This window comes from Typopeltis vanoorti, chromosome 3, assembly GCF_054136105.1.
Source record: "Typopeltis vanoorti isolate ZY-2024b chromosome 3, IOZ_Tvanoo_1.0, whole genome shotgun sequence".
NCBI classification, from domain to species: domain Eukaryota; kingdom Metazoa; phylum Arthropoda; class Arachnida; order Uropygi; family Thelyphonidae; genus Typopeltis; species Typopeltis vanoorti.
Genome location: NC_143551.1, coordinates 30,216,764 through 30,244,633, shown reverse-complemented (window position 1 = coordinate 30,244,633; position 27,870 = coordinate 30,216,764). Strand labels below are relative to the sequence as shown.

Genomic DNA, 27,870 nt, shown 5'->3' with positions numbered 1-27,870 from the left:
TTCTAAACATGAAATCTTAAAGCTCATAGTAGATTTCTTATTAACATTAAGCGTTGCATTCTGCAAGCCTTACATAACTTGAATTTTATGTAAGTCACATTCCTCACAAGCATCACTTGTTTCTCTTTGGACTTTTAAGATCATGAGGCATTATGTTCCATCGTCCAAATGCTTTCTCCACCTTCATATTGACATTAGAAACATCTTTACTGGCATTATCCAGAAATTTTCATAATGAGAAAGCATTACATTACATTATGGAAACATTATGTTTGGAAGTGTTGTATGCACATACAAAAGGGGAACTTTTGGTGAAATCATTCTGATGCCTGATGTGACACATTAGGTACCTTGTACAGAATTTTTTAAAAGATAATCATCATATCTAATCTAATCTAATCTAATCTAATCTAATCCTGTGGCCTCCTCTTTAAGAGGGTTGTAGCTGATGAACAGTCTGCTTCCATGCCTCTTTATCTCTTGCTTCTGTAAGATTCTTGCCTGTCCAATCTTTGATGTTGTCTTTCCATTGCAGTCAGAGTCTTCCTCTCTTTCCCTTCACCATCCCCTGCAATAGTTTTCCAGTCATGACTGTGAAAAAGTGAACCTCTACTCAGTGCACAAAAACACTAAAAATGATGAAAGTGTAAGAATACAAATCCACAGCATGTATGTGTTCAATAATAAAGAAGATGCATACATGCACAACAGAGTCTGCCTTACAGACAATCACTATTAGGTGACATGCAAGTAATGTACGCTTGGTAAGTAACTTTTTATAATGAATTTTTTTCATAGCCCTTTCAGGATAATTTGCATAAATCTGAACCTACATAATTCTAATTACATAAGTCAGGGACTTCCTGGACTATGTGTGTGTGTATATATATATGTACAGGAAGTCCCTGACTTATGTAATTAGAATTATGTAGGTTCAGATTTATGCAAATTATCCTGAAAGGGCTATGAAAAAAATTCATATGTATGAATTGCACTATTAAGGAAAGTAATACTAAATATGATGTTCAAACAGGGAATATTAAACTTATTAATATTAGCTCCTTATTCTATGATAGTGATATTATTCTCAAATAAATCTGCTTTCTTCAAGAGTCTTAAACCAAAAATAACTTTGGTTCCTTAGTATGAGAGTCAGCAATAAAAAGAGAAAACTATGAAAACAAGCAGAAAACAACACATTTAACAACATTTTGCTATTTAAACAGACTTTTTAATGCAAAAGGAAAATGAAATATGGAAACTGATAACTAGAATAAGTAAGGCTAGTATGGAGGAATTAATTGGATTTCAGAAACATTTTAATAGTAATCCACAAAGAAACCTGCAGAATAAACTGCACCAAAGAATTACTGAGGCTTACTTCCTCAAATAGGTTGGAAATTGGATGATATGTAGATAACGTGAAGTAGTTCTTAGAGGAGTCAACTAATAGCCTCCTCTAAGAGTAGTTAGAAGCAGTGTACACAAGGTTAGATGTTTAGACCCTTGTTGTTGAATATATTTACTGATGATTTAGGATCAAACATTTAGGGCAAATCAATTCTCTCTTTTAATGCTAAAAAGCTGGATACAACAGTAAAATGTTTGTATAATCTTTAACTTTTCTACAGGATGTTCTTATGACTGTAAGAGTGAAGATGTTGGGTTAGACTGGTTTAGGCTGTTTGGAATTATGACAGAAGCAATTAAGGCTATGAGGTCAGTGTATTATGTCTGTTAATTGCATGCATTTTCCTGGTTGGTTTGCATGTTTTTCAGAATTGAAATCCTTGCTCTAACAGATAACCCAACTTCAACTCAAAACCTTTCATACAGGTTCTTTGCATCCTAAATGAGATTTGAAACCAGGTCTTTCCAACCAAAAGGCATTGTTGTTATCAAATCAGAGTTAACAGGTAATTGGGATTAAAATTCATGTGGAAAAATAAGTATATGACATTTTGTAAGAACATACCAATACACAGATATAAGTATTATGGAAAAGCTATTGAAAGAATTAATGAACAAAGTTTTTATACTAACTGTTAGTGAATTTAAGTTTAGGTACAAACTCAATAGGGTTACTTATGGGTCAAAGCTAGATAACTGGGAGAAGACCTCCACATAGCTTTTAAGGAATGTGCAGAACTGACAGGGAGTTTCTGACATAATATCCAACCCTCACCTTCTTGTGGTGCACTCCCATGTTTAGTAGGTATTCTATAATAACTTAAACAAAAACAAAACGATGGTACAAGATGATGAAATTTCATGACAGCTGGGAATTTACCTGATTAAAGACAGTCCCTGCTGTATTTGTCAGGGAAGTAGGGTGAACAGTGAAAGCCAGCTACTTGCACAAACTCAAATCGAAATCAGCAGAAATCAAGATGAGCACCATCAATGTAAGAAGTATTAGTAAAAAAGAAGTGGAACTGACAATAGAATTAAAGAAGCATGTTGACATAAGTGGTGTTACCAATATAAAGAAGACAAAAGCAAGCAAGATTCTTCTACATAATACAAAATATTATATTCAGGCAACAATATTATATCAGGGGAAAAGGTGTAGCTGTAATATTCGACATGAACCAATGATAATCTTTTTGGGCAGGCAATTTCACGTAGAGTGATGTGGACAAACATCAGTACAGGGAAATGGGAAATTATTTATGCCTATAGTCCCACAGAAGTTTCTACTAAGGAAGATGACGAGGAATTTTTCAAGTCATTAGAGAAGGCAGATGACAAATGAAAAACGAAAAGTTGGTCCTTGTTGGAGATGTAAACAGCAGAGTAAGAAATAAATACCAACCATGTAGAAATGTTTTAGAAAAATCTGGAGAAAAGTTAACAATGACTGTCTGTGAAAAATACTAGTAGTGGTGGTGGGTGGATTGAGCGGTTGAGATGGAGAGCTGTACAGTGTGTGCCCTCCCTCGATAAGTCTTTGGACTCCCTGGTGTGTCAGTAGTAATAATGATAATAATAATAAGTGAGTGCTGGATTTCCATTCAGGACATGTGCTAGTCATCACTAACACCATGTTCAAACATAAAAATGTGCAGAAATTCCCACAGAGAGAAGATGGCATTAAAAAAAAAGCCATTGACTATGTTATTGGTGACAGTGATATCTTCACTCTGATTCAGAACATAAGAGTATATAGGGAATAGGAAGCGTGCTCTAAGAGAATACAGAGAAAAATGTAAGAAAGCAAAACACTGTGCAAAAGCAGCTAAACAAAAGTCATGGAAAAACTTTGGTTACAATATAGAAGATTTTATCAAGAAGGATAAATATCACAGACTCCACAAACTTGAAATCACCATCAGCAGAATTCGAGATGTCAACATAAGATGGAACTGAAAAGAAGTTGATGCAGAAAAGCTAGGTGGGACAACATAACTGGTGTTATGGAAACAAAGAAGAAAAATACAGGCAAGATTTTTCTACACAACCATTATAAGATGTTATTTACAGGCAATAATTATCAGGGCAGGTGATATCAAGCAGAGTTATATGGGCAAGCATTAAAATGGTGAATTGAAGAATGAGATTTAACTTGTGCATATGGTTTCACAGAAGGTTCTATTAAGAGAGCAGAGGAATTTTCAAGTCATTAGACAAGGCAGTGGACATAATGATGAAGGAAAAGTTAGTCCTTGTTGGAGACCTTAACAGCAGAACAGGAAATGAACACCAGACATAAAGAAATATTTTGGGAAAACTTGGAGTAAAGAGCAAAGCTAATAAAAATGTTAAGCATTAGTTGGATCTCTATTCAAGACATAGACTAATCATTACTAATATGTGTCAAAATAAATTCACATGGAAAGTAGACAAAAGAAACAAGTAAGGTCCCATTTATTATGTTCTTGCTGATAACAATCTTCACACTGGTTCAGGACACAAGAGTATACAGTGGATGTGAAATAGGAAGTGATCACTATTTAGTTCTAAGTAGGATAAAATTGAATAACATGTTGAAAAGTGTGTAAGAAAGTTTTATAAATAATCAAAGTTGAGCTACTTTTTGCAATATGTAAATATTATTCAAGGTGAAAGTGAAAGCATTTGAAAAGAAGAATCAGAGCCTGGTGACTCATTTGCAAACTCTAATAAAATATTGACTGATTCAGCCAGGAAAGTATATGGTTAAGTTGTCTACAACTTTGCCATGTACTTTCCTTGTGGACTCAGGAAGTAAAGAGGCAAGTTTAAAACAGAAGAAAGCATATAGAAAGTTCCTGGAATGTAGACCAGCATGTGCTCTGAAAGAATACATAGAAAAATGTAAGAAAGCAAAGCAATGTATAGAAGCAGCTAAACAAAAGTCATGGGAAGACTTTGGTAAGAATACAGAAGATAAATATCAGGAGGCTAATGAACAAGTTTGGAAATCAATGAAAGAGTACTACAAAATCAATCAGAGATTCAGGTGACATTAAAACTGAAGATAAAGATATTCTAGATGTCTGGAATAATTACTTTAAAAGATTACTGAATGAAACAAGAAGTCACAGAAAAGTGGAAGAAAAACAGTCAAGAGGAATGCAATTAGGAGCACATATCAATACTTGAGATACATAATGTTATCAATAACCTGAAATGTGGAAAGGTAGCTGCAGCTCATGATATTCAACCAGAAATATTCAAATATCGAGGTGTATAAGTTTTATAGTAGCTACAGTGCATAATTCAAAAAAGCTTGGTCAGAGGGTCAAATTCCAGATGACTGGTGTGGATCTCTCATAGTACCCATCAATGAAAAGGGAAAAAAACTGAATGTAGAACTCTAGAATAATTTCCATAATGAGTGTTCCAGGTAAGATTTATGCAAGCATACTTGAAAAGAGGCTAAGAAAAACTGTTGAAGAAAAATTTGTAAATCAAGCTGAGTTCAAGCTAAACAAGGGGGTTGTCAGGATCAGATTATCATTTTAAGACGGGTAGCTGAGAAATTGTGAGAACATAACAAGGATCTGTATTTAAGTTTTGTAGATCTGGAAAATGCATATGACAAGGTTCTTCCGGGAGAAAATCTGTTCAAAACACTATATGGTGTAAATGGGACATTATATTGAGCAATACAATCTATAATTGATTTGTATCAGCAGTTAGAATTAAAAGACATACAAAAAGATGGTTTCATATTAAATCAGATGTGACACAAGGGTGCACATTATCTCCACTTTTAATGTCCATAAGGATCACATTACAAAGGAAAGGGGTATTAAGTCTCATATCAAATTTGGAGATATTCAACCTGGCTGCTTACTTTATGCAGATGATGTTATTTTATTTTTTTCTTTCAGCCTATATATTCCCCACTGTTAGATAAAGGTCTCTCCCATTGTGGGAGAGTTGGGTCTACTTCTACCATGGTGACCCATTCCATCTTGGGAGAGTGTTTATACACTTGTATGAATGAATGTATGAAGGTGAAAGACAATCACAAACATTCATGCCCATAGCAGGATTCGAACTTGCAGCCTTTTGGCTGGAGAGCAGATACTCTAACCACTCAGCCAACCAGGCTGGCCAGATAATATTATACTGTTAAATAAATCTGGTACAAGTCTATAGGTTTCCCTAACTAAATTGAATAATGACTGTAATAAATTTCGTATGAAAATCAATAGACAAAGACTGAAAATAAGCAGATTATCTCCACTGTTAGGCACTGTTTTTAGTGCAGATGGGAAATTCAGATGTTAATAAGACAACAAAGCTGGTATGGTAGGAAATCAACTGAATAAGTTTATATGGAATAAGAGAGAAAGTAGTGAAAACACTGAACTAGCTATATACAAGACAGTGCATTAACAAATTTTAATATATGGATTTGAGAGATGGATTAGAAATAAAACAGACTGGACACCGTATGAGTTCTGAGAAAGATTTGGACAGTGAAAAGATGGCATCAACGACAGAATCATATTAAAAATTAGGATGTTAGAAAATAACTTGACATTGTTAGTAACGTTAGCAAAACAGATATTTGTTTAGAAGATAGAAGGAAAAAGATCCAGAGGAAGATGAAGACCTAGATGGATTGACACAGTAAGAAGTCCCTTAGAAGACCAAAATATCAGATCCGACAGTACTGGATCCCTGAACAAATAACAGATTAATTTGGAGGAAATTTGTTGCTAGAAAGTTAGAACTGATGTCAACGTTTCATGTAGTGCTCATAACATTATGTACAGGGTGGCCCAAAGTCATAAAGGGGGTTAAAATAAGTGGTTTTTCATAACTAATAAAAAAAAAAAAAACCTCCAGGTTCTGCATTTTATTATAACAAAAAAAGGAATAAAAATAATTAATAAATAAAAAAGTTATTAAATGTTTAAATCCCTTTGTGACTTATGAGCCACCTTGTACAAGCTCTGAAGAGTACACATGAGGAATTTGATGATGATGAAGTGTTTGCCAGTGCATCAACTTATGCAATGATATTGTGTTAAATCTTGAATGAAAGATTTATTATATTGTAAAATATTTCATTCAGATTTAACAGGTACAAAAAATTCCCGGAGAAAATACTTGTATATAGGTATAAGTGAAATTGTTGTTTCAACTATTATATTGTTAAGTGTCCTTGTAAAACCAATAAGAGTTGAAATTTAGTGAAAGTTATGTTAACATGAGGAAGTTATGTAAAACCTCGATTGTAGCTTAAATATTCCAAAGCACATTACATCGATTTTTTACTTAGGTCAAGTCCCATAAGAATGATGTAAAATTAAACCTTGTTTGTTTCTGTATATTTTGTACTAGATGTTTTTGTAAATAGCCCTTTGGAAATTAACTGTATATACTCCATTAATAAGAATAATTCAGAGTGTTAAAAACAAAGGCAATGTTTTTGCCGCCAGAGCTGTATGTAATATTAAGTCTCATATCAAATTTGGAGATATTCAACCTGGCTGCTTACTTTATGCAGATGATGTTATTTTATTTTTTTCTTTCAGCCTATATATTCCCCACTGTTAGATAAAGGTCTCTCCCATTGTGGGAGAGTTGGGTCTACTTCTACCATGGTGACCCATTCCATCTTGGGAGAGTGTTTATACACTTGTATGAATGAATGTATGAAGGTGAAAGACAATCACAAACATTCATGCCCATAGCAGGATTCGAACTTGCAGCCTTTTGGCTGGAGAGCAGATACTCTAACCACTCAGCCAACCAGGCTGGCCAGATAATATTATACTGTTAAATAAATCTGGTACAAGTCTATAGGTTTCCCTAACTAAATTGAATAATGACTGTAATAAATTTCGTATGAAAATCAGTAGACAAAGACTGAAAATAAGCAGATAATAAATAATAGATCTACATGGTGGCGTAAGAAAGGTTGTTTATGAAATTTTGTATGTATGTGAAAGGCTTACAAGCTCTGCACGTAAACACCTCCGAAGTCAGTCTGAAAAGTTCAAACAACTTTCAGATGGCCGACAACTTACAATCAAAAGATAGCACAGAAGAGAACAAAGGGTGTACTGAATTTGAAATTTAAGATGAAAGAATCATGCCGAATTCTTCGGGGTTACAAACTTTGTGTGAGGTCTAAGAGAAGGATAATAAAAAGGGACTGAGCCAAGCATAAAGAGCTTTCCGGTTCGAGACGTCGCTAGAGAGAGACAACTTCCTGACGTTGTCGAAGAAGGAAAGGCTTCCAGTCATCGCCAGAGAGAGGGAACAGATTCGGGAGTCCACAAGAGAGTCAGTTGGCGCAATTACGGTCACTGGAGGCGGCAGTTGTCCAGGCATTTTCGGCGAGCCAAAGCAGAGGAGAAAAGGCGATGTAAATTACCTAAAGCAACTTCGCTCGGAAGATTTTCTTTTTCGCCATGGGAGAACAACCTTTTGCCAGTCATAGTTCACAGCCCACTATTTTCCTGTTGAGATATATTACTGAAGCCAGACATTCCTGAGGAAGCTCAAGATATGAGATGAAAGAAATGCCATAAGACTGTAGTGAAAGACTTTTGACTGAATGTGCGATGCTGAGTCTTTTGTAAGTTAAAACTTTTTTGTATATTCCCTCTCATAGTAGGTTGTAGATGGACTTTTAAGAGATTGTTCAATTCTTACTACTATTGAACAATTAAGACTGTCATTAAGAGAGTTGATTGGCATATTGGAAGTTGATATAAAATTTGGAAAGATAACTTAACAGAGAGTTAGCTAACCTCTTTGCAAGTAAACTAGAAGTTTAATAAGTTGAATTTCTAAGCGGAGAGTATATAAGATTGTGAGTTAAAGAAGTTAATTAGTGTTAAAGTAAATAAGTTATAATTTATGCTAAAGATTTTATAAATGGATAGAGAAAGCAATCTCCCTAATGTTTAAATTCATGTATATTCCATAGTAATGTAAATAAATTGTTTTGTTCTTTTTGTTAAAAGAGCGCTGCCTGTTTGTTTATTTTTATAACTGCACTATTCCTAAATAAATCGGACTTGTGAGCAGGAAACTAAGTGATATAGTCGAAGCGTAAAGTTAAGCAAAAGAATAGTCCATGACTGTTTGTGTAAAGTTTTAATGAAGGAAATTGTGTTAGAGAAAGAGAGAGAGAGAAATCTACTGGCCGTATTATTGAGTTTCATGTTAATTAAATGATATTAGAGGTACAGTCTAAATTAAATAAAGTTTCTAGTATTTCAGGCATGAGACTCGTAGTGCGAAGGTAGATAAACATAGTACGTAATAATTTAAGCAAAAAAAGATTCAGAGAGAGAAAGCGCGCACAACTAAATTAGAATAACGGCATATAAAGATTTAGATAATATAGAAAGTATAGAGCAAAAGACATTACAAGTAATAAATTAAAATAACAGCATATTATTACAATGGCGCAGTAGCGAAATGATAGTAACCAGCAAAAGTTTACAGTTAGATCTAAGTATACAATGAGATAATCAGCTTAAAGAAATGACCCTAGGCAGTCACGTACGTGAGGTCCAAGTTGCACACGTGGAGAATGCAACGAGGAGAAAACGGTACAGAGTGCAAGAATTTTAAGTGCCGGCAAGAAAAGAGTGACGTAAAAGGGAGAACAGCTCAGCAAGGATATATAGAGCTTTGCAATGCCAACTCTGGGTTTTTTTTTTGTTCAAGATTCCTGTTTGAGTCGTTCCCGGAGAAGTTGTGTGAGAGTGGTCGAAAAGAATGATGTCCAGTGGCAGCCATGTGGCCAGATAGCGATCCAGTGTGGGCATAATCATCGGTACAGCGAAAAAGCCAGCACAAACCGAACAGCATGCAGAACCACGTGGACTGAACCCGGCAGAGCAGCTTCGCCCACATCGGAAAATTGTGATCGTAATCACTATAATAAATTTAGTTTAATCCTTTATCCCAGTGAGAGCAAACAAAGTTTGCGCCTGAAAATATCTTCAGGACTGACTATAGTGTTGTACTATCTTACCTGGGTAAGTAGTGCAACACCAGGGCAACTCGTAGCAAAGGTGGAGCAAGATACCAACACTCCTATCCCAGTATCTCCCATAATGCAAAACACATCTCCTTATGGATAGCAGTAGCAAAGTCATCTTTACCTATAGAAGTTGCCAAAAGATTTACCACCTTTTTTTTATTAAATTACTCTGGATTTAGAGAAAGATGTTGAAAGTTTATTTTTCACTAGGTTAGACTATAATAAATTTAGTTTAATCCTTTATCCCAGTGAGAGCAAACAAAGTTTGCGCCTGAAAATATCTTCAGGGCTGACTCAACATCTTTCTCTAAATCCAGAGTAATTTAATAAAAAAGGTGGTAAACCTTTTGGCAACTTCTATAGGTAAAGATGACCTTGCTACTGCTTCTGCCTGGTATCTCCAACTCTGGGCCTGGCTCCCACTGAAGAGACCTCAATAAAGGTCGAAACTAGTCTGGGTAGTGGCCAATTCCTTAATGCATAACAGTATACATATCCACAAGGAGATGTGTTTTGCATTATGGGAGATACTGGGATAGGAGTGTTGGTATCTTGCTCCACCTTTGCTACGAGTTGCCCTGGTGTTGCACTACTTACCCAGGTAAGATAGTACAACACTATAGTCAGTCCTGAAGATATTTTCAGGCGCAAACTTTGTTTGCTCTCACTGGGATAAAGGATTAAACTAAATTTATTATAGTCTAACCTAGTGAAAAATAAACTTTCAACATCGTAATCACTAGTTTGTCCTACCTGAAGACAACTGACCGTAAGAGAGGGTAACAAGCCATGTGAATTTTTCGGAAGATCAAGAAAAAAGGCAAGAGAGATCCTGATGCTCAGTAATGTAGAAACTTTTCAATTCCTTTGTATGCAAGAAACAGTTAGTGTGCAATAATGTGCAGATATGCTCAGTGACTGGACTTACAAAACTGAACCAGGACTTGAGTATTTAATCAACTGGTAGATTGTCTCAGCTCTGAGTAAGAATTCATGTACAGTGTGGTATTGAATTGCTAAAGTATGTTATAGCCTGATAGTTCTTGAATCTAGAATAAGATAAATGCTTGTACAAGAATGTTAGTTGAATATGATGAAGTCAGAAATTTAACTGGTAGTAGATATTGTCTCATATTGTTTATGACTAGGGGTATTTAGGTTATGTCTGGTTAATCATTTTCAATTTTGTAGGAGAGATTCAGTTTTGTTAAGTGATCTTATTATTTGTATATCGTATTAGAGTAATGAATAAACCTTTCTTTTTCTTACCTAACAAACTGCCTGATCTGTGAACTCAATACACCACTCATAAAAATAGAACCAGTGCGAGTCAACTTGTGGGGATAGCTACGACTGCAGTAAGAGTAAAAATATATGAGGTCTTTGTAATTGGGAATTTTAATTGCTTGATTATCAAATAGTGTGTCATTCTGAGTGTTAACTCCCTGACAAGGAAGATTCTGCTGTCTAATAATTTGGATGGTGCAGCTTTAACAAACAAATTTTTCCATATTCTGACATGGAGTTAATTCCAGGTTTGTATCAAAGAAATCTGGCTCTAGCCATGGGCAAATTTCTTTGTTTACCAAGTTTTGCGCACATGAGCAATTTAAGTAGTGGCCACAGAGCGGAAAGGGTGAAAGCAAACGCGAGAAACTATATCAAGTAATAGGATATTCACTAAAGATAAGAATCATAAGCTTTAACAAATTAAAAAAACACACACAAGGTAAGAATTTAAAGCCAAAGTATAAAAAATTAACAACTGGATATCAAGTATGCTGCAGTTTGACATTATTCAACAGGCTGCAAAATCAACTATTCAGATTTATTCATTCATGGAAGTGAATCTGAAACAATGAAACAGTGTGTGATTTTATATTATTTTGTTATATTTTCTTATACAAAAATAATTAAAAAAAGTTCCCAATTGTAACAAGTGAAGTTTAACAAGGTAATTTTTATAAAAAATATTTATTATTTGAAGATTATACTTACTGAACAATTTGGACAAATAAAACCACTCATATTCTCAATGATACCAAGAATGGGAATTCCAGCTTTTTGACAAAAAGTTAACTCTCTTCTTACATCCCCTACTGAAACGGCCTAGAAAATATATTTAGAAGAAAAAAAATTCAAATAGTTTAAAGATATTTATTTTTAAAGTAAAATATGTGCCTCTTCAAACATGTTTCAAGAGGATCTGTTACAAACCAATTACAAGAAAAATCAGATTATAATTAATATTGAAAAGAGTAAATTGAAATGATATAAGTAGGAAAAAACTATTATCTTGTAGAATGATGATACTTAAAGCCTAATAAAATAATTACTGATCTGTAATTATAATCAATGTATTATGCCCTCTTTGATGGCCAAGTAATTAGCATATCTACTCCTCAACCAACAGGATGTGGGTTCAGATCCAACCATAGGCATGGATGTTTATAAATTGTCCTTAGATAGAAGATGAATTTCATCACCCAGTGTGATTCTATAATGCTGCTTATTGGAAGTCGAGCAGCTTGAAAAAGTTTCATGTTTGTCTCCAGAGCAGAGTTTCTGAACTATGTAATAATAATAATAAAAACCTTAGGCTACCGATGTTACTAATGTACTATTGTTTTATGAAAAAACGTTCTGTGGTAGGAGTCACATAAAAAGATACCTTTATGTACAGAAATGTTACATGTCGGTACATGTATAAAATGAAGAGGAAGTAAAGTGCACAATTTTTGACTGATTTTTATATACTGTAACTGTTCTATTTTTTTTTGGAATTGCTGCCTAAAGGAGGATTAGTTAAAGCAGCATTTCCCATACTTTCAGTACCCTTATGCCTCTTTTAAAATTTTAGTAACACAAAGGTACCCTGTCCTTTCAAGCAATTGCATGTTTGGAGAAGTTATGATATTTCATTCAAGCACAAATAATTGTAAAGGTATTTATTTTTAAAACATTTGATTTATAATAACTTACAAACATGTGAAACAAAAGTTTTAATTATTAAATACATTTTAGTTATATAAATCTAATATATATGCAATATGAACAAAAATTCTGAAATTTAAATTTTCACTAATAAAAAAAAAGTTTAATGAGACAAATGAAAGTGTTTCTGTTGTCACTTTAGTTTGGCAAAATTTGGTTGTATATTTTAGACTTTTAGCCATGGATGGGGAATCCACATCTAGAAGATTTTTTTTTTTTTTTCAGGTCTACAAATTTAATGCAAACAATTTGAACTACACAATTGGAATGCAACTGGACCATCAACCGGACAGGACTAACGGAAGTCAGTTGATACATGCCAAGACATACATTTTGTTTAAAACTTCCTTCAAATTTTCTAGTTATTGAAAAATTAATTACAGAATAGACATGCACTTATTTACAACAATATGGCAACAAAGATATAATATTAAAAAAGTAATCAAACTTTAAAAAAGTTCATTGCCCCCTAGAATCTTTTTGTATATCCTTGCAGGTATGTATACAATACACGATGATGTGACCACAACTCTGATTCTGCTCAACGAATTGGCTTGAAAAAAAAATTCCATGTTTGGTCTTTAGAGCATAGTTTAGAGATTATGAAAAAAATAAATAAAAATACAAAAAAGTTAAATCTTTGAAAATTGAAAAAAAAAAAAAAATCCTTAGCCCATCCATAGTACTAATTATGGATAGGGTGAGAACATAGTACCATCCACAGTTTATATCCCTTCGTCAATGGGAATTTTTCTCACACATACACAAACAAGGGAGTCACAATGTCTTGGTCCCTTGAAAAGGCCATCAGACCCAACTTCTGATCACTGGTGCTATCCCCCATCACCCCATAAATGAAATATGCCTCCTGTAGTCTCCTTGGCTACATCATCCACCAAAAAAAGACATTGGAAGAATTTAAGGTTAGGGTACTCACAAAAAAATCATAGTTTTGAGATAAAAATAAGAACTTTTTTTTTTTTGTTTTTATAAAGTTTATATACTAAAGAATATATTCCATAATTTTCATACTCAAAAACTTTCTACATTTTGAGTTATCTTATCATATTATTTATCATATTTATCATTTAAATGCTCATTAAATATGCAAATTGTTATAACTTGTAATTGTCAGAATTAAAAAATATAAAAAGTAAATTATGTAGATTTTTTTAAATCTACATAATTTCATAACACCAGTTTCGTAAGTAAAATCAATTGTGTGAAGAAATTTTATTGGTTCTTGCTACTATTGCTATATTGTAAGCTACTTTGAAATAAGCCAATCAGAGCAAAGCTTACAACACCAAAACCAATATGGCCGCTACTAACTCGTGTGTTTTCAAAGCTTTGTCTTCAGTCTGAGATTTATTATAAAAAAAGGAGTTTTAATATAACATTTAGAAACATAAATATATATAAATATGCCTAAAAGAAGAGAAGAAATAGCAGTATATGATGCACTGATAACTTTTAATGGTGGTGATCTTGGAAGATTACCAGTAGTTGAAAGATTGAGACTGAAAATAGGTGAACAATGTTTACAAACATTTCAGATATTTGATAAACAGAGATGCTTAAGAGCAAAATAAAGCTGCCCCAGAAGAAGAAAAATTAAAAAGACAGCAAATATCTATGAATATGTTATTTAAAACACCTGTTAATAACACATATATTGCTGGTGGCTTTTAAATATTCATAGAATAATAATAAAGAATAGTTATAAACTTTAAATTGATTTTTCTCTGGTTTTTAAATTTTAACACTTAAAAGTTTGTTTTGGCAAGATATCTTAAAAATTATTAGTCGTAGAATATTAATTTTTTTTCTAACACAGCTCCAGAATATACTAAACTAAAATTATAATCATTGATATATATTTTCATTTTTATTTTTTTAAGCAGTTTTCTGGTCAATCATTGTATGTTATAGTGGATGGCTTCCTCACTTCAAAGCTTCTCCACGATGTAGAATTGCCTCAGGGCTTTGCTCTGTTGCCTACACCTTTCTCCTGTACATAAAGGATATTGAGCAATAATCCAATCCACAGTTCTGCTGATGATATCACACCTCATTATTCTATGTATTCAACAACCCATATAGCGCATAAAAATCCCAAGCTTCAATATCATCTACAACTAGAACCTTAAAACACCAATCTTCATACCATTCTTCAATGGGCAAGGATAACTTAGTCACTTTCAATGTTCTCAAAATGCAAAAAAAGATCTCAACTCTCATTCCCTTACCTTCAATAATATGCAAATCACCAAACAGGTTCACTCTGCTTGGACTGACATATTCTCCCACTTTTCCTAGCATAAACAGATCACATCAACAGCTTCCTCAGCCTCCAAATTACCATGCTTTCTTTTCTGCTCAAGATGCTAATTTTCACCACCCAAATGTTAATTATGTACAAATCTTAACTTTGCCCAATCTTAGAATACTGTTTACTTGCTTGGGGTGGTGCACAAAAACTCTCTAAAACTTCTCGTTATCCAAAGGAGATTGAATTTGGCTGATAGATGATCCTTCCCTCACTGATAGATACATCAATGGAATGCTCTCCGTAAGTCTCCCAATTCATCATTCCTCCATTTTACTGTTGAATCAGCTCTCCAAACAGCCATTTAGTCCAAATGGAAAGACACCAAACCTGCTTCTCTTTTTCTTCTTTTATATTATTTGCTCTCTGAAACAGCTCTCCTCACAATGTATTCTCAACAACTACAACCTACAGCTTTTTAAGAAAAATGTCAATATGATCCTTCTTTCCCAACCCTTACCTACATTTGGCAGTGGCAATGATATGCTATGGCTTCTTCCACACACACACACACACACACACACACACACACACACACACACACACACACACACACACACACACACACACACACCAAACAGCATTTATAAGTAAATACTACTGGAACAAGAGTGTGTGAAAAGGCAGCACAAAACAGGAAACTAAGGGATTTAATCAAAATTTATTTTATTATTAAATAGTAGTGTATGAAAATAACTTAATCTGCTGGGTGGCCAGCGATGGCACCAATGACCAGTATACAATTCAAGTACTTAAACAAAGAGGGGATTAACTTTAATAGTATGCTTTATCTAATAAATTATATCATGGTAGAGGTGGACCAAGCTCTCATCACTTGTCTTAGTATCTCCCATAATGCAAAGCACATCTCCTTGCAGACATGTATGATGCTATGCATTAAGGGAAGGGCCACTACCCAGACCAGTTTCGACCTTTATTGAGGTCTCGTCAGTGGGAGCCAGACCCAGAGGTGGTGATACTAATGTAATAAAATAAGTAATGGAGAATTCATATTTACCTATACAAGTTGCCAAAAGGTTTCTCACCTTATTATTAAATTAATCTGGATTAGAGGAAGATGTTGGAAGTTTTTCCCACTTGGTTAGACTATAAATTATAGTTTAATCCTTTATCCAGGCCCTTAATGCACAGCATCATACATGTCTGCAAGGAAATGTCCTTTGCATTATGGGAGATACTAAGACAAGTGATGAGAACTTATACCACCTTGACCATGAGTTGCCTCAGTCCTGAAGATACTTCAGGTGCAAACTTTGTTTGTTTACACTTGGATAAAGGATTAAACTAAACTTATAATTTATAGTCTAACGAAGTGGAATAAAACTGCTAACTGATCACTCTAACTCCACCCCTCTACAAAATAATGGAAGACTATCAGTCTGTTATAAAGTATGCAAGGAGATGGGTATTGATATTATATCTGTTATAAAGCATGCAGATAAATGTAAAAGCAGTTATCATATCTACTCTGCATGTCTTAGTGAATGCAAGTTTATAAAGCTCTCAACAAAAAATAAAACTGGATATGCAGCCATGTAAATTTGGCAACAAACTTAGGTCCATATGAAGTGTGCCATTTCTTTGTTTCACAACAGACACTATTTTGAGTGTTTAGCAACATCATAGAGATTACTAACTTCAACAGTGTGTGTGTACTGCACAATTAACAAAGGAATTTAAAAAAAAAAAAGACATTGGTAACTTCAGAAGTTCAGCAAAGGCATACCTCAAACAAAAGAGATTATAATATAATTTTCTTAAATCACTGCTGGCCTGACAAGAAATTAAGGAACCAAAAATTAAAAATGATAATATGGAAAGTACAAGCTCAGAGCAGGATTGCTTAAATTAATTAATGAAACAGTGAATGATCTGAATTAACAAGCAATAAAAGCAAACCTGTTGGCGTTCCTTCATGAGCCACATGAAAATGCATGAAATAGTAACGAAAAATTCATGCAAAATTAGAGTAACTATGATGAACGATAGTTTATTTTACATGAATATATAAGTTACAGTAGTTGGTATTATTCCCAATTAGCAAAAGGTAAAAAGGAACGCTATCAGAAGCAAATGCTTATTAAACAACGTTCTCCTTTTATGTCTGTAAATTATATACATGTAACTATAATACATAATAACTACATGCACCCTTATTTACATTTCAACTTATTTATTGCACTTACATTTACACTTATTTACAGCTTTATTTTAGTTAAATAGAGGTAGCCTGTGCAGCATTTTTTAAAATCAGTTATAACTTGGAATTTTTTCAAAATCTGTTAACTTGGAACTAGGTAATCTACAATTTCAATCAATATTTTGGCTCCTATTTCATAGCCTTTAATCCAAGAGTTTTCCTGTCTAGTGATAATTAAAGTTTATTTCATTGCCTGATATGATACATGTATTGGTTACATATAGTTTCTTATATTGTATAAGTTATGTTCACAACAGTTTTGTTTAAACTAAATCTTAGGAATGTTTATGAAGGGATTTAATTGAAATTTATTTTATTATTAAACAGTAGTGAAGGGATCTTCAACACATGGCCTACGGAGCTCTTTGCCATGGTCCACTGTTGTGTACCAATTTACGATTATTAGGCTTTCAACTATCCTTACATGTGAAACTCTACTTGTTTTTGTCCAAATCTTATTTATACACGAGATATCACCCAAATACAAATATTCAAGTTTCTCCTCCCCTTAGTGTCCCTAAATATTTATTTCATACTGCGCCTCTCAGGACATTTAATTTAAGATATAAAATTCAAAAACAAGGAGCAAATTACCAAAATATGTCTGAGTGTGAAACTAATATGCAGTCGTGACCTTTATCTTGTAACTTAACAAATCCCCCCGCGTGATTAGGTTCGTACGTTGTTACAAGTGGTGCATTGAGCGGCAATCTCAGACAACTGTATTTTCAATGAACAAAAGTTTATTGAACTCTTAAACATGGTACAATTCATCATCACCCATCATCATCATCATCATCAAATTCCTGCCATGTACCCACAAGGGGTGTACAGGATATGATAGTACTATATGAAAAAATTATATCATTACTAACTTCCTATCTACAATTTTCCTCCAAATCAGTCTGTTACTTGTCAAGACTCCAACATTATCAGATCTTATATTTCTATCGTCTAAGGCACTTTGTACCGTATCAATCCACCTATATCTTGGTCTTCCTCTGGGTCGTTTTGCTGCCAACCTGGCAGAGAACACTTGTTTTGCTAATCTTTCCTCGCCCATTCTGTTTAGGTGACCATACCACCTGTGATTAGCTCTGCTAACTCATTACTGGATGCAGACAATGTCAAGTTCTTTCCTAATATCCTCGTTTTTAATATGATATTGCCATTGATGCCATCTGTTCACGCCTATAATCTTTCTCAGGACTCTCATATCTGCGGTCTCTAGTCTTTGGTCAAGTGTTTTACTTCTGACCCAGCTCTCAGATCAATAAGTTAACACTGGTTTGAACACTGTCTTGTATACAGCTAATTTAGTGTTCCGGCTAATTTCTCTCTTATTCCATATGAATTTATTCAATTGACTTCACACCATACCAGCTTTGCTGATTCTGTTGTCTATTTCTATATTTAATTTACCATCTTCAGTAAAAATTGTGCCTAAGTAGCTGAAATGTTTTACTTGTTCCACAAGTTCTCCATTCACAACACAGTTTACATTTTCAATGATTCTGCCTATTTTCATTGTCTTTGTCTTTTTATTGCTGACCTTCATACCATATCTATTACAACAGCTATTCAATTTAGTCAGAGAATCTTGCAGACTTGTAACGGATTTATTTAGAAATATAACATCATCCGCATAAAGCAAAGAGCTGACATTAACATCTCAAATTTTGATATCATGTTTAATACCACTTTCCTTCATAATGTGATCCATATAGATAATGAATAACAGAGGGGATAATGTACATCCTGTCTCACACCAGATTTAACATTAAACCATCTTCCTGTACTTCCTTGAATTCTAACTGCTGACTTACAACTCAAAAAAAAACTAAGCATTGCATGATATAATGCCCCGTTGACACCATATAACTGCAGCGTATTGAATAGCTTCTCTCTTGGCACCTTATCATATGCCTTTTCCAAATTGACAAAACTTAAATACAGATCCTTGTTATATTCCCATGCTTTCTCGACTATTTGTCATAAAGTGAAGATCTGATCCTGACAGCCTCTGTTTGGCCTGAATCCAGCTTGTTCTTCACCAAGCTTTTCTTCAACAATTCTTCTCAACCGTTTCTCAAGTATACTTGCATAGATTTTGCCTGGAACACTCAGTAGGGAAATACCTCTGTAATTCTCACATTCAGTTTTATTTCCCTTTTTATATATGGGTACTATGAGAGCTCTACTCCAATCATCGGGAATTCGTCCCTCTGTCCAGGCTTTCTGAACTATGCAGTGCAGCCACTGTAAGACTCTTATACCACCATACTTCAGCATTTCTGGTGGATTTTCATCTACTCCAGCTGCCTTTCCACATTTCAAGCCTTTGATGGCTTTTTCTACTTCAAATATGGATATGTATTCCTGCCTGCATGCCTGGTCATTGTTTTTTACCACTGTGCTGTCATCACTGCTTGTTTCATTTAGCAGTTTTTCAAAGTAATTACTCCATACTTCAAGGATATCTTTTTCTCCTGTTTTCATGTCACCTTTATCATCTCTAACTCCTTTTACAGCACTCTTTCCTCCATTCCTAAGCTTCTTCAACAACCTCCAGAATATTTTGCCACCTTCTTGATATTTATTTTCTATATTCTTGCCAAAGTCCTCCCATGACTTTTGTTTAGCTAGTTTTACACAGTGTTTAGCATTCTTGCATTTGTCTCTATATTCTCTAAGATTAGCCTCTATTTTGTGTTGAATACTATGGCTACTCCTTCTTTTCCTTGATTGTCATTGCCTGAATATAACATTTTGTATTTATTGCTCAGAGAGATCTCACCAGTTTTGGTCTTTTTTGTTTCAGTTACCCCTATTATGTCGATCTGGTACTTATCTAATTCCTCAGCTAGCTCCATTTCTTTGCCATTCAGGCTTCTTACATTGATAGTACCGATCTTTAACTCTGGTGATGTTGAGTTGGGGTTTGTTTTGAGATTTGTTCCAGTAGCTGACTTTTCGCTGTTCGCCCTGGTTCCCTGGCGAAAACAACTGGGGGCCTTGTTTAACCAGGCGACGCCCCAGCCGGCATGAAATTTTGTCATGTTGTACCATCATTTGTTATTTTGGTTTAACCAATAAGAATACAATTTGGTCGGCTAAATCCCAAATTGCCAGCCCATCCTCGTTCGTTCAGTATCCAAGTAGATACCCAACAGGGTGCACCACGAGAAGGTGAGGATTGGACATTAGGTCAGAAGCCCTGGTCCGTTCTCCGCATTCCTTTAAAGGCTATGTGGAGGTCTCCTCTCAGTTATACAGCTTTGCCCCTTAAGCACCGCGGTACAATTCATCCTTTATCAAATAAAACTCAATTCAATACTAAGAATATATAATACAAATTTTTACTAGCTAAACACAAGTATTAGGTTAAGACCCTACATGAGAATTGTGATCATATCGCCATAACAGATTCTATACATACAAACATATATAATCCTAGAACTAGTTGGTCCTTTGTCTAACCCCTTACTGGTTTGATCACGCTATAATTCTGTATTTTCTAAGACATATATAATCAGTTACTCTAATTTTCTCACTAAGACAATATGGATTAAAATTATCCTTTCGCTGAGCTAATACACACTTTTAACCTTTAAAACTCTCTTAATTAAAATACAATGTGCATGCATAAATCTCTAGGCACATGAATACTTATTAATTAATAGTAACAAGCTCATTTTTATTCTAGTTTGACATGTACTAAAGTCCTAGTATAATTCTCATTAATCCTTTCAACTGTAATTGAACAATGACTACAGTTACATATGATTTGAATTGACATGAGATTTTACAGTATCTTTTGACTTGAGTCTTCTACACTGGTCTCTACCTTTTTTCTGATATTTTACCTTCCTAGGACGAACTCTTCTATAACTTATCACTCCTAAGTTCTTTTGGCACTAAGATGGGCTTTCACAATCTTTGCCTTACATTCTTCAAATCAAGGACATACATAGGATCATCTATTCTATGGCTGTGAAATTCACCATATGGGCACTGACTTCTTTATAGAATTTTCTTTCTCTCATTACGATCACTGGACGATGAAACACACTGACATTATCTTCTCTCCTTTTAACTAAATGGCATCCCTCATTTCTTACAACAGGAACACGGAATCGAAATCCCGCAAACTTTGTTTCCTTATTGTGTCGGACGGAGAAAACTCCTAACCTGTCACTCAGGAAAACCGCATGAGCCCTATACGAAGACTCGTGAAGAAAACTCTGATGAAAAAAGCCTCGTGTGTGTGTGTGTGGGGGGGGTTTCCTAACCCTTTTATATGATGACCTCTACCGGCACCTTCTTCAATTTCTTTTCTTCCCCCCCTTACTGGAGTCAATTTCACTGACCAATTAGAGTGGCGTTTTTCTGATAAAACATCATGCGGTCCGTGTGCACGCGACTGACACGTGACGAAGTCTCAATTCGGGAATTATGACTATTTGAGCTTTGGTTTTTGTTTAAGCTAACCTCTATGTCATCTATACTAAATTAATCCCCTCTCCAAAATTTTCTAAGAATTAACTTGAATCTTTAATCTCTTATTTCAAGTGTAAAAACTAGCCTCTTACATACAAAATCCTATGACTAATCTTCTTTGCTCACAACTGTAATAAAATTCTCTTCTTTTTTTTTATTTAGTTCAACAAACAATTTCAGCTATATTTTTCACTTGGATGCAAGCATGTTTTTCTTTCTTTTTATTTTTTGTATTCGTTACTTTCAAAGGCTCTTAACGATATCTGCTTAGGAACACGCTTGCTTACTCAGTTATCTATACAGGGTTTTTATTTCTTCTCTTGTTACATCATGATAACTGAAATTTTCACATTCTTAAGTCATCAGGGTGTAACACCACTGGCCATTTTAAAAAAATAACTATTTAACATTAAAACGCAATTAAATAAAAAATTATTTCAATGAAGCCTGCAGGCCACTAAGCTATATTGCGGTATTTAGAATTGTAAGATGCTTTCCAGATTCACAAGGAACGCTGTGCATTTGTTACAGTAGGAATGTTTATAGGATTTTATTTTTATAAAATCCTATAAAAATAAATATTAAATAGACATGCTTCTTCAGCCATCTACCAACGCCAAGCGGTACGTAAGTATTAGTACTAACGTCGCAGGTAGATGGCTGAAACAGTAGTTCATTCGAGTGCGCTGTCTAGTGCCTTCCAGATACATCTCGAAGGTTCTCGATACTTCGTTATTTTCATATAAATACAAGAGATCTCATCCACAGTCAGTCAGTCGTGAACAGTGTGATATTTGTGTATAAGCGCACGCAGGTTCGTTGTGTCAGCCATAGCCTATTGTGGTTTTATATTGCCAGACTTTTTTCATTAGTGTGAGACATATTCAGTGGATAATAACCGTCACACTGCCATTTTGGATCTTTTTTGGGTTCACCTTCCAACACTATGGCATCTACGAGTAAAAAGAGTAAATCAAGTGATTCTTGTCGGGTTTTTAATGAAAAGTGGACCAATTTGTACTTTTTCGTGCAGATTGACAATAAGTGAGCATGTTTAATTTGTCGTGAGTCAGTGTCAGTATCAAAAGAATACAATATAAATCAACACTATGAGACAAAGCATGCATCCAATTTCGATGACCTTCAAGGGGTAGCTTCTTGTGGACAAAGTGAATCATCTCCAAATTGATTTAAAATACCAGCAGTTACGTTTAAAAGGCAGAAGAAAGAGAGCGAAGTGTGCTTTAAAGTAAGTTATGTAATAGCTGAAAAAATTGCCAAATAATCAAGTCTTCTTGGTTGGCGAGTTTGTGAAAGAGTGTCTCATCGCTGGGGGAAATTCTGTGCCCAAATAATAAGGAAGTGTTTAAAAAACCAAGTTTGTCTGGGGTAACTGTAGCACGATGTGCCAAAGAACTTGCCAATGACAATGACAAATATTCACTTGCTTTAGATGAGAGAGCACATATGTGAAGGATACAGCACAACTGGCTATCTTTGTCCGTGGCATTGTTCAACAATTCACTGTGACAGAAGAACTGCTAGCACTCATATCTATGAAGGGAACAACGACAGGCAATGATATTCTTGAAGCCGCCAAGAAAACGCTCCAGCATTTCGACCTGTTTAACCAACCTTAAGGGTGTGGTAACGATGGTGCCGCCTATTATGGTGGGAAAGAACGAAGGGTTTGTTGCGCTGCTACGGAAAGAACCGGAACTAGGGAAAAGATTTCGTCCATTACCACTGTTTAATCCACCAGGAGAATTTGTGTGCAAAAACTATTGGATTTGAGAATGTCATAAAAGTTATTGTGACTGTCGTCAACATTATTAGGGAAAGAGGATTGAATCATCATCAATTCCAAGAGTTTTTGACCCAAGAGTGTGAAGCAGATCACGGTGATGTGGTTTATTATAGTGTTGTGCAATGGTTGAGCAGAGGGAAGCTGCTTAAAAGAGTCTTTGACTTAAGGAGCAACCGGCTACAATCCAAAGATCAACTGGTGCACACTCTGTTTGATCACACATCAAAGCTTTTGTGGCCAAGCTCAAACTTTGGGAGGCACAACTCACAAAAAAAAAAAGACTTAACTCATTTTCAGCTTCTCGCTGAGTCCAACTGTACGTCTCTTGATGAATACGCTACAAAATTAGCCATGTTGCGAAGTGAGTTCGAAGAGAGATTTAATGATTTTTGTAACCAACAGTCTTCTTTAGATTTATTTTCAATGCCATTCAGTGTCAATGCTGCCGAAATGCCAGGCTCAGTTACAAATGGAGCTGCTCGAACTCCAAAACAACTCTTCTTTGAGAGGAAAGTTATGCAATGTGCCCTTGCTTACATTTTATAAAGACTACATTTCTGAGGACACTTTCAATAATTTTTGCCGGCATGCTTTGAAGATGTGCGCCTTGTTAGGAAGCACATACTTATGTGAGCAGTTCTTCTCCAGAATGAAGTATGTGAAGTCCAAGGCAAGAACTCAGATTACGGACCAACATCTTGAGAATACTCTGAACATAGCAACTTCCAACATTGATGCCAACATCGACAAGCTGGTCAAGGAAAAGCATTGCCAAGTTTCCCATTGAAATTGTAAAAAATGAATATTTTTTTTCATTAAATTATCTTTTTTCAAGTATTGATTGTATTTACTTATCATGAATCCAACTCCCACCTACACTCTTAAAGCTGAGTTTGTTTATTTTTATAGGATTTTATGTGAAGTATCAAATGCACAGCATTCCTTGTGAATCTGGAAAGCATCTTATAATTCTAAATACCGCAGTACAGCTTAGTGGCCGGAAGGATCTTAAACCTTTCAGGCTTCACTGTCTGAAAGGTTTAAGATCCCTGCAGTAGTGTATGAAAATAGCCTAACCTGCTGGATCCAGTTTAGAATATTGATTAGATTTGTAATGTTACTGTCACTCCATACAGAAACATCATATACAGCAGTGTTTCTTAACTTGTAGTCTACGGACCACAGGTGGTCTGCGACAATGGGACAGGTGGTCCGCAGGCAGGCATAAATTAATTAAATAGATATATATTTTTTAATTATCCAAACAAAACAAATTAAAATTGAATAAGTAAAAAATTATTGAAATCAAATGGAGACTTAAAAAAAGCCCAACAAACAGCATCAGAATGTTCAAAGGCGGAAGCAATTAAACTATATTGTTAACACATACTATTTGGATTACAAGACCATAGGTTTTAATACACATATATACAAAAACGTCTACTAGTTTCGCTAGCTGTAACTGACTAGCTTTGTCAAGATGAGAAGGTAAAAAAAACTACTAGTAAATGCAAAAAAATAACAACAAAGGAATGCAGAAATGGTTAACAACTGTTAGACAAAATTGGAAAGGTTCCAGTGACATGATACGCATGAAACGTGAGGAGTCAGTGATTTTTACAAAGTCGTGTTACATAATTTTTGGCAAAATTTAGCTCAGCTAAACTTAATGAGTTAATCATTTTTCCACATGTCCTTTAATATAATCCCTTGGTTACGATTAAGGTTACACCCTGTTCATAGGACTGCTGCAGCTTCTTTAAAAGTTCGACAACTGTAATCCTCTTCTATATATGGCATGGAGCTGTTATCCCAATCTACTGTATGGTTTGAAGTTGAGCCAAACCTGAGGTGTCTGTTCTGTTGTGATTGACATCTCCTGCATGTTCCTTCTTTCTAATTTCTAGGCTTCTCGAAGTTTTGCCTATGTAGGATAGTCCACACATGCATGGTATGCTATAAACTCCCGCATATTTGAAGAAAGCTACGTTGTCTTTAGGGGATTGCAAAAACTGTCTAGTGGTACTCGTCGGTTTAAAAACAGCTCTGATGTTATAAGGCTTCATAATTCTAGCTATTTTTGTAGAGATTTTTCCAATTTTGTCTAACGTTGTTAACCGTTTCTGCATTCCTTTGTTTTTTTTTAACCTTCTCGTCTTGACAAAGCTAGTCAGTTACAGCTAGCAAAACTAGTAGACGTTTTTGTATATATGTGTATTAAAACCTATGGTCTTGTAATCCAAATAGTATGTGTTAATCTTAAAAAAAAAGATCAAATATAACTTCCATCAAAAACTATATTGTTGTTCACTTCACCCTCTTTTATTATTTGTCTTTCTGCTGCTAAATTTGTAGCAGCAGAATGACGAATAATAAAAGAGGGGTGAAGTGAACAACAGTATAGTTTTATTGCTTCTGCCTTCCCTTGCTGTTTTGTCAGATTTGAAGTGAACATGTGTTATCCACATTTTAACCAACTGCTTATTGTTTATTGATTTTTATTATTGAAGGTTTCCCTCCTTCAACCAAGGCTCAGTATATCTTCAGAAGTGCTAAGTGATACTTGGACAAAGTGTGTTGCGAGTTATATTTTTCGGAAACGTTTTTTAATAATGGAAAAGTGGCTTAGAACTAGGACTTTGAAAAGAAGAGCAAATGAAACTGGTGATGCTAACCTAATTGTGATAGACGTATTGTAACGGCAAGTAAATCTGATACTATTCAAGTAGAATAAACAAGCAGTTCAAAGAAAAAGTACAATAGGAAATATAACAGTTCATATTTGGAATTCGGGTTTACTTGGTGTGGAAATGAAAGTGAACAGAAATCTCAATATGTTTTGTGTTATGAAGTGTTGTTGAATGAGTGCATGAAACCTGCGAAACTCCGACGACATTTAGAAACGAAACATTGTGATGTGAAAAATGAACCAATTGAATTTTTTCAGAGATACTTAGGGACATGAAATCATGGGAAAGATAGTGTTTCGGCCATGGGTTCCATTAATAGCTATGGAAACATCCTATCTCTTAAGTTTGTGCATAAGAAAAGCAGGGAAACTTCATTCTATTGAGGAAAATATGCTACTTCCAGCTATCAAAGATGTGGTAAAATCTATGCTTGGCAATAAATTACTAAAAGATGTTGATTTGATTCCTCTTTCAAATGACACTGTAGGTCGCAGAATTAATGATATGGTAGGTGACGTAGAATCTCAGTTAATCGAAAGAGTTAAGAACAGCCCTTATTATGCGTTACAAATAGACAAGACTACTGACATTAACAAATGATGCGCAGTTAATATGCTACGTAAAATATGCGCATGATAACAACATTCATTCATGATGATATTCTGTTTTGTAGAACTTTGCCATTCCGAACAACTAGAGAAGAAATATTTCATGCTCTCAATAATTACAAGAAGTAGCTCTGGATATGAATTGAGTACATTGTTTCATACATAGGGAAGCATTAGCCACCAGAATTTAAAACTGTGCTATACAACGCTGCAGAGTTAATTAATTTTATTAAAGTTCAACCTTTAAATAACAGGTTATTTTCAGTACTCTGCGAAGAAATGGGAATGAATATATACAACTTTTACTTCATTCTGAAATTTGCTGGCTTTCCATGGGCAAAGTACTAACAAGGTTATTTCAATTAAGGCACGAAGTTTTATTATTTGTAAATGAACGTAATTCTGATTTTGTATCACTCCTTGTTGACAAAGCATGGTTATCAACACTATCCTATCTTTCATACATTTTTTCGAAATTAAATGAACTAAATCTCTCCTTTCAGGGAAATTCTTTAACTGTTTTTGATGCCTACAACAAAATAAAGACATATGAGAAAAAACTGATTTTATGGATTAATTATGTAAGACAGACACCTTTGCACCTTTTCTAACATTGGAATCCTTTTTAGTGTAAAATTATATTTTTGTTGATTGTGAGTTTTTCTGGAAAGGGTTTGTGACCCCCTCAAAAATCTGAAACGGAATTTTGAAACATTTTTCGAATAACTTTTATAAGAAATTTCTGTGGGTTCGCGATCCATTTCAGGCTTGCAGTCACGAGAACAACCTTTCGTTATCGAAAAAAGAACAGTTAATTGAGCTTTCAAGTGACAGTGGACTTACAATGCAATTCCGTGATCATGGTTTGGCTCGATTTTGGATCTCACATTCAGCGAGAAGTGAATTTCCCGAATTATCTGAAGAAGCATTGAAAATCGTCATGCAGTTTTCTACAACCTATCTGTGAGAAAGGATTTTCATCGCTCCTTCATTAAAAACAAAATACAAAAATCGTCTTAGTGTATGTGTGTGCCGATCTTCGACTGAAGTTGACCAATATTGAACCAGATATCCAGCAACTCTGCAAAGACCCAGAAGCTCAACCATCTCTTAAAAGTAAGTAGTAACATAATTATATTATGTTATTTATTTGATAAATAAAAATTAAAACTTTGTTCAGTGATGATACACTTTTAATCGTTTACTTCCAATTTAATTAATTATATTTCCATATGTATTCAAAACATGCTTTTAGATTTATTATGTTATAAAT

At 34.5% G+C, this 27,870-nt stretch overlaps 1 protein-coding gene across 1 annotated transcript in view; it reads right to left on the bottom strand.

Annotated features, from left to right (window-relative positions):
* Window positions 1-27,870, bottom strand: part of Nubp2 (NUBP iron-sulfur cluster assembly factor 2) — a 103,552-nt gene that overhangs the window by 6,342 nt on the left and 69,340 nt on the right. The window contains exon 6 of the mRNA XM_090415512.1: window positions 11,447-11,557. Within this exon, the coding sequence (XP_090271638.1) occupies window positions 11,447-11,557 (111 nt within the window). The remainder of the gene's footprint in view (window positions 1-11,446; window positions 11,558-27,870) is intronic.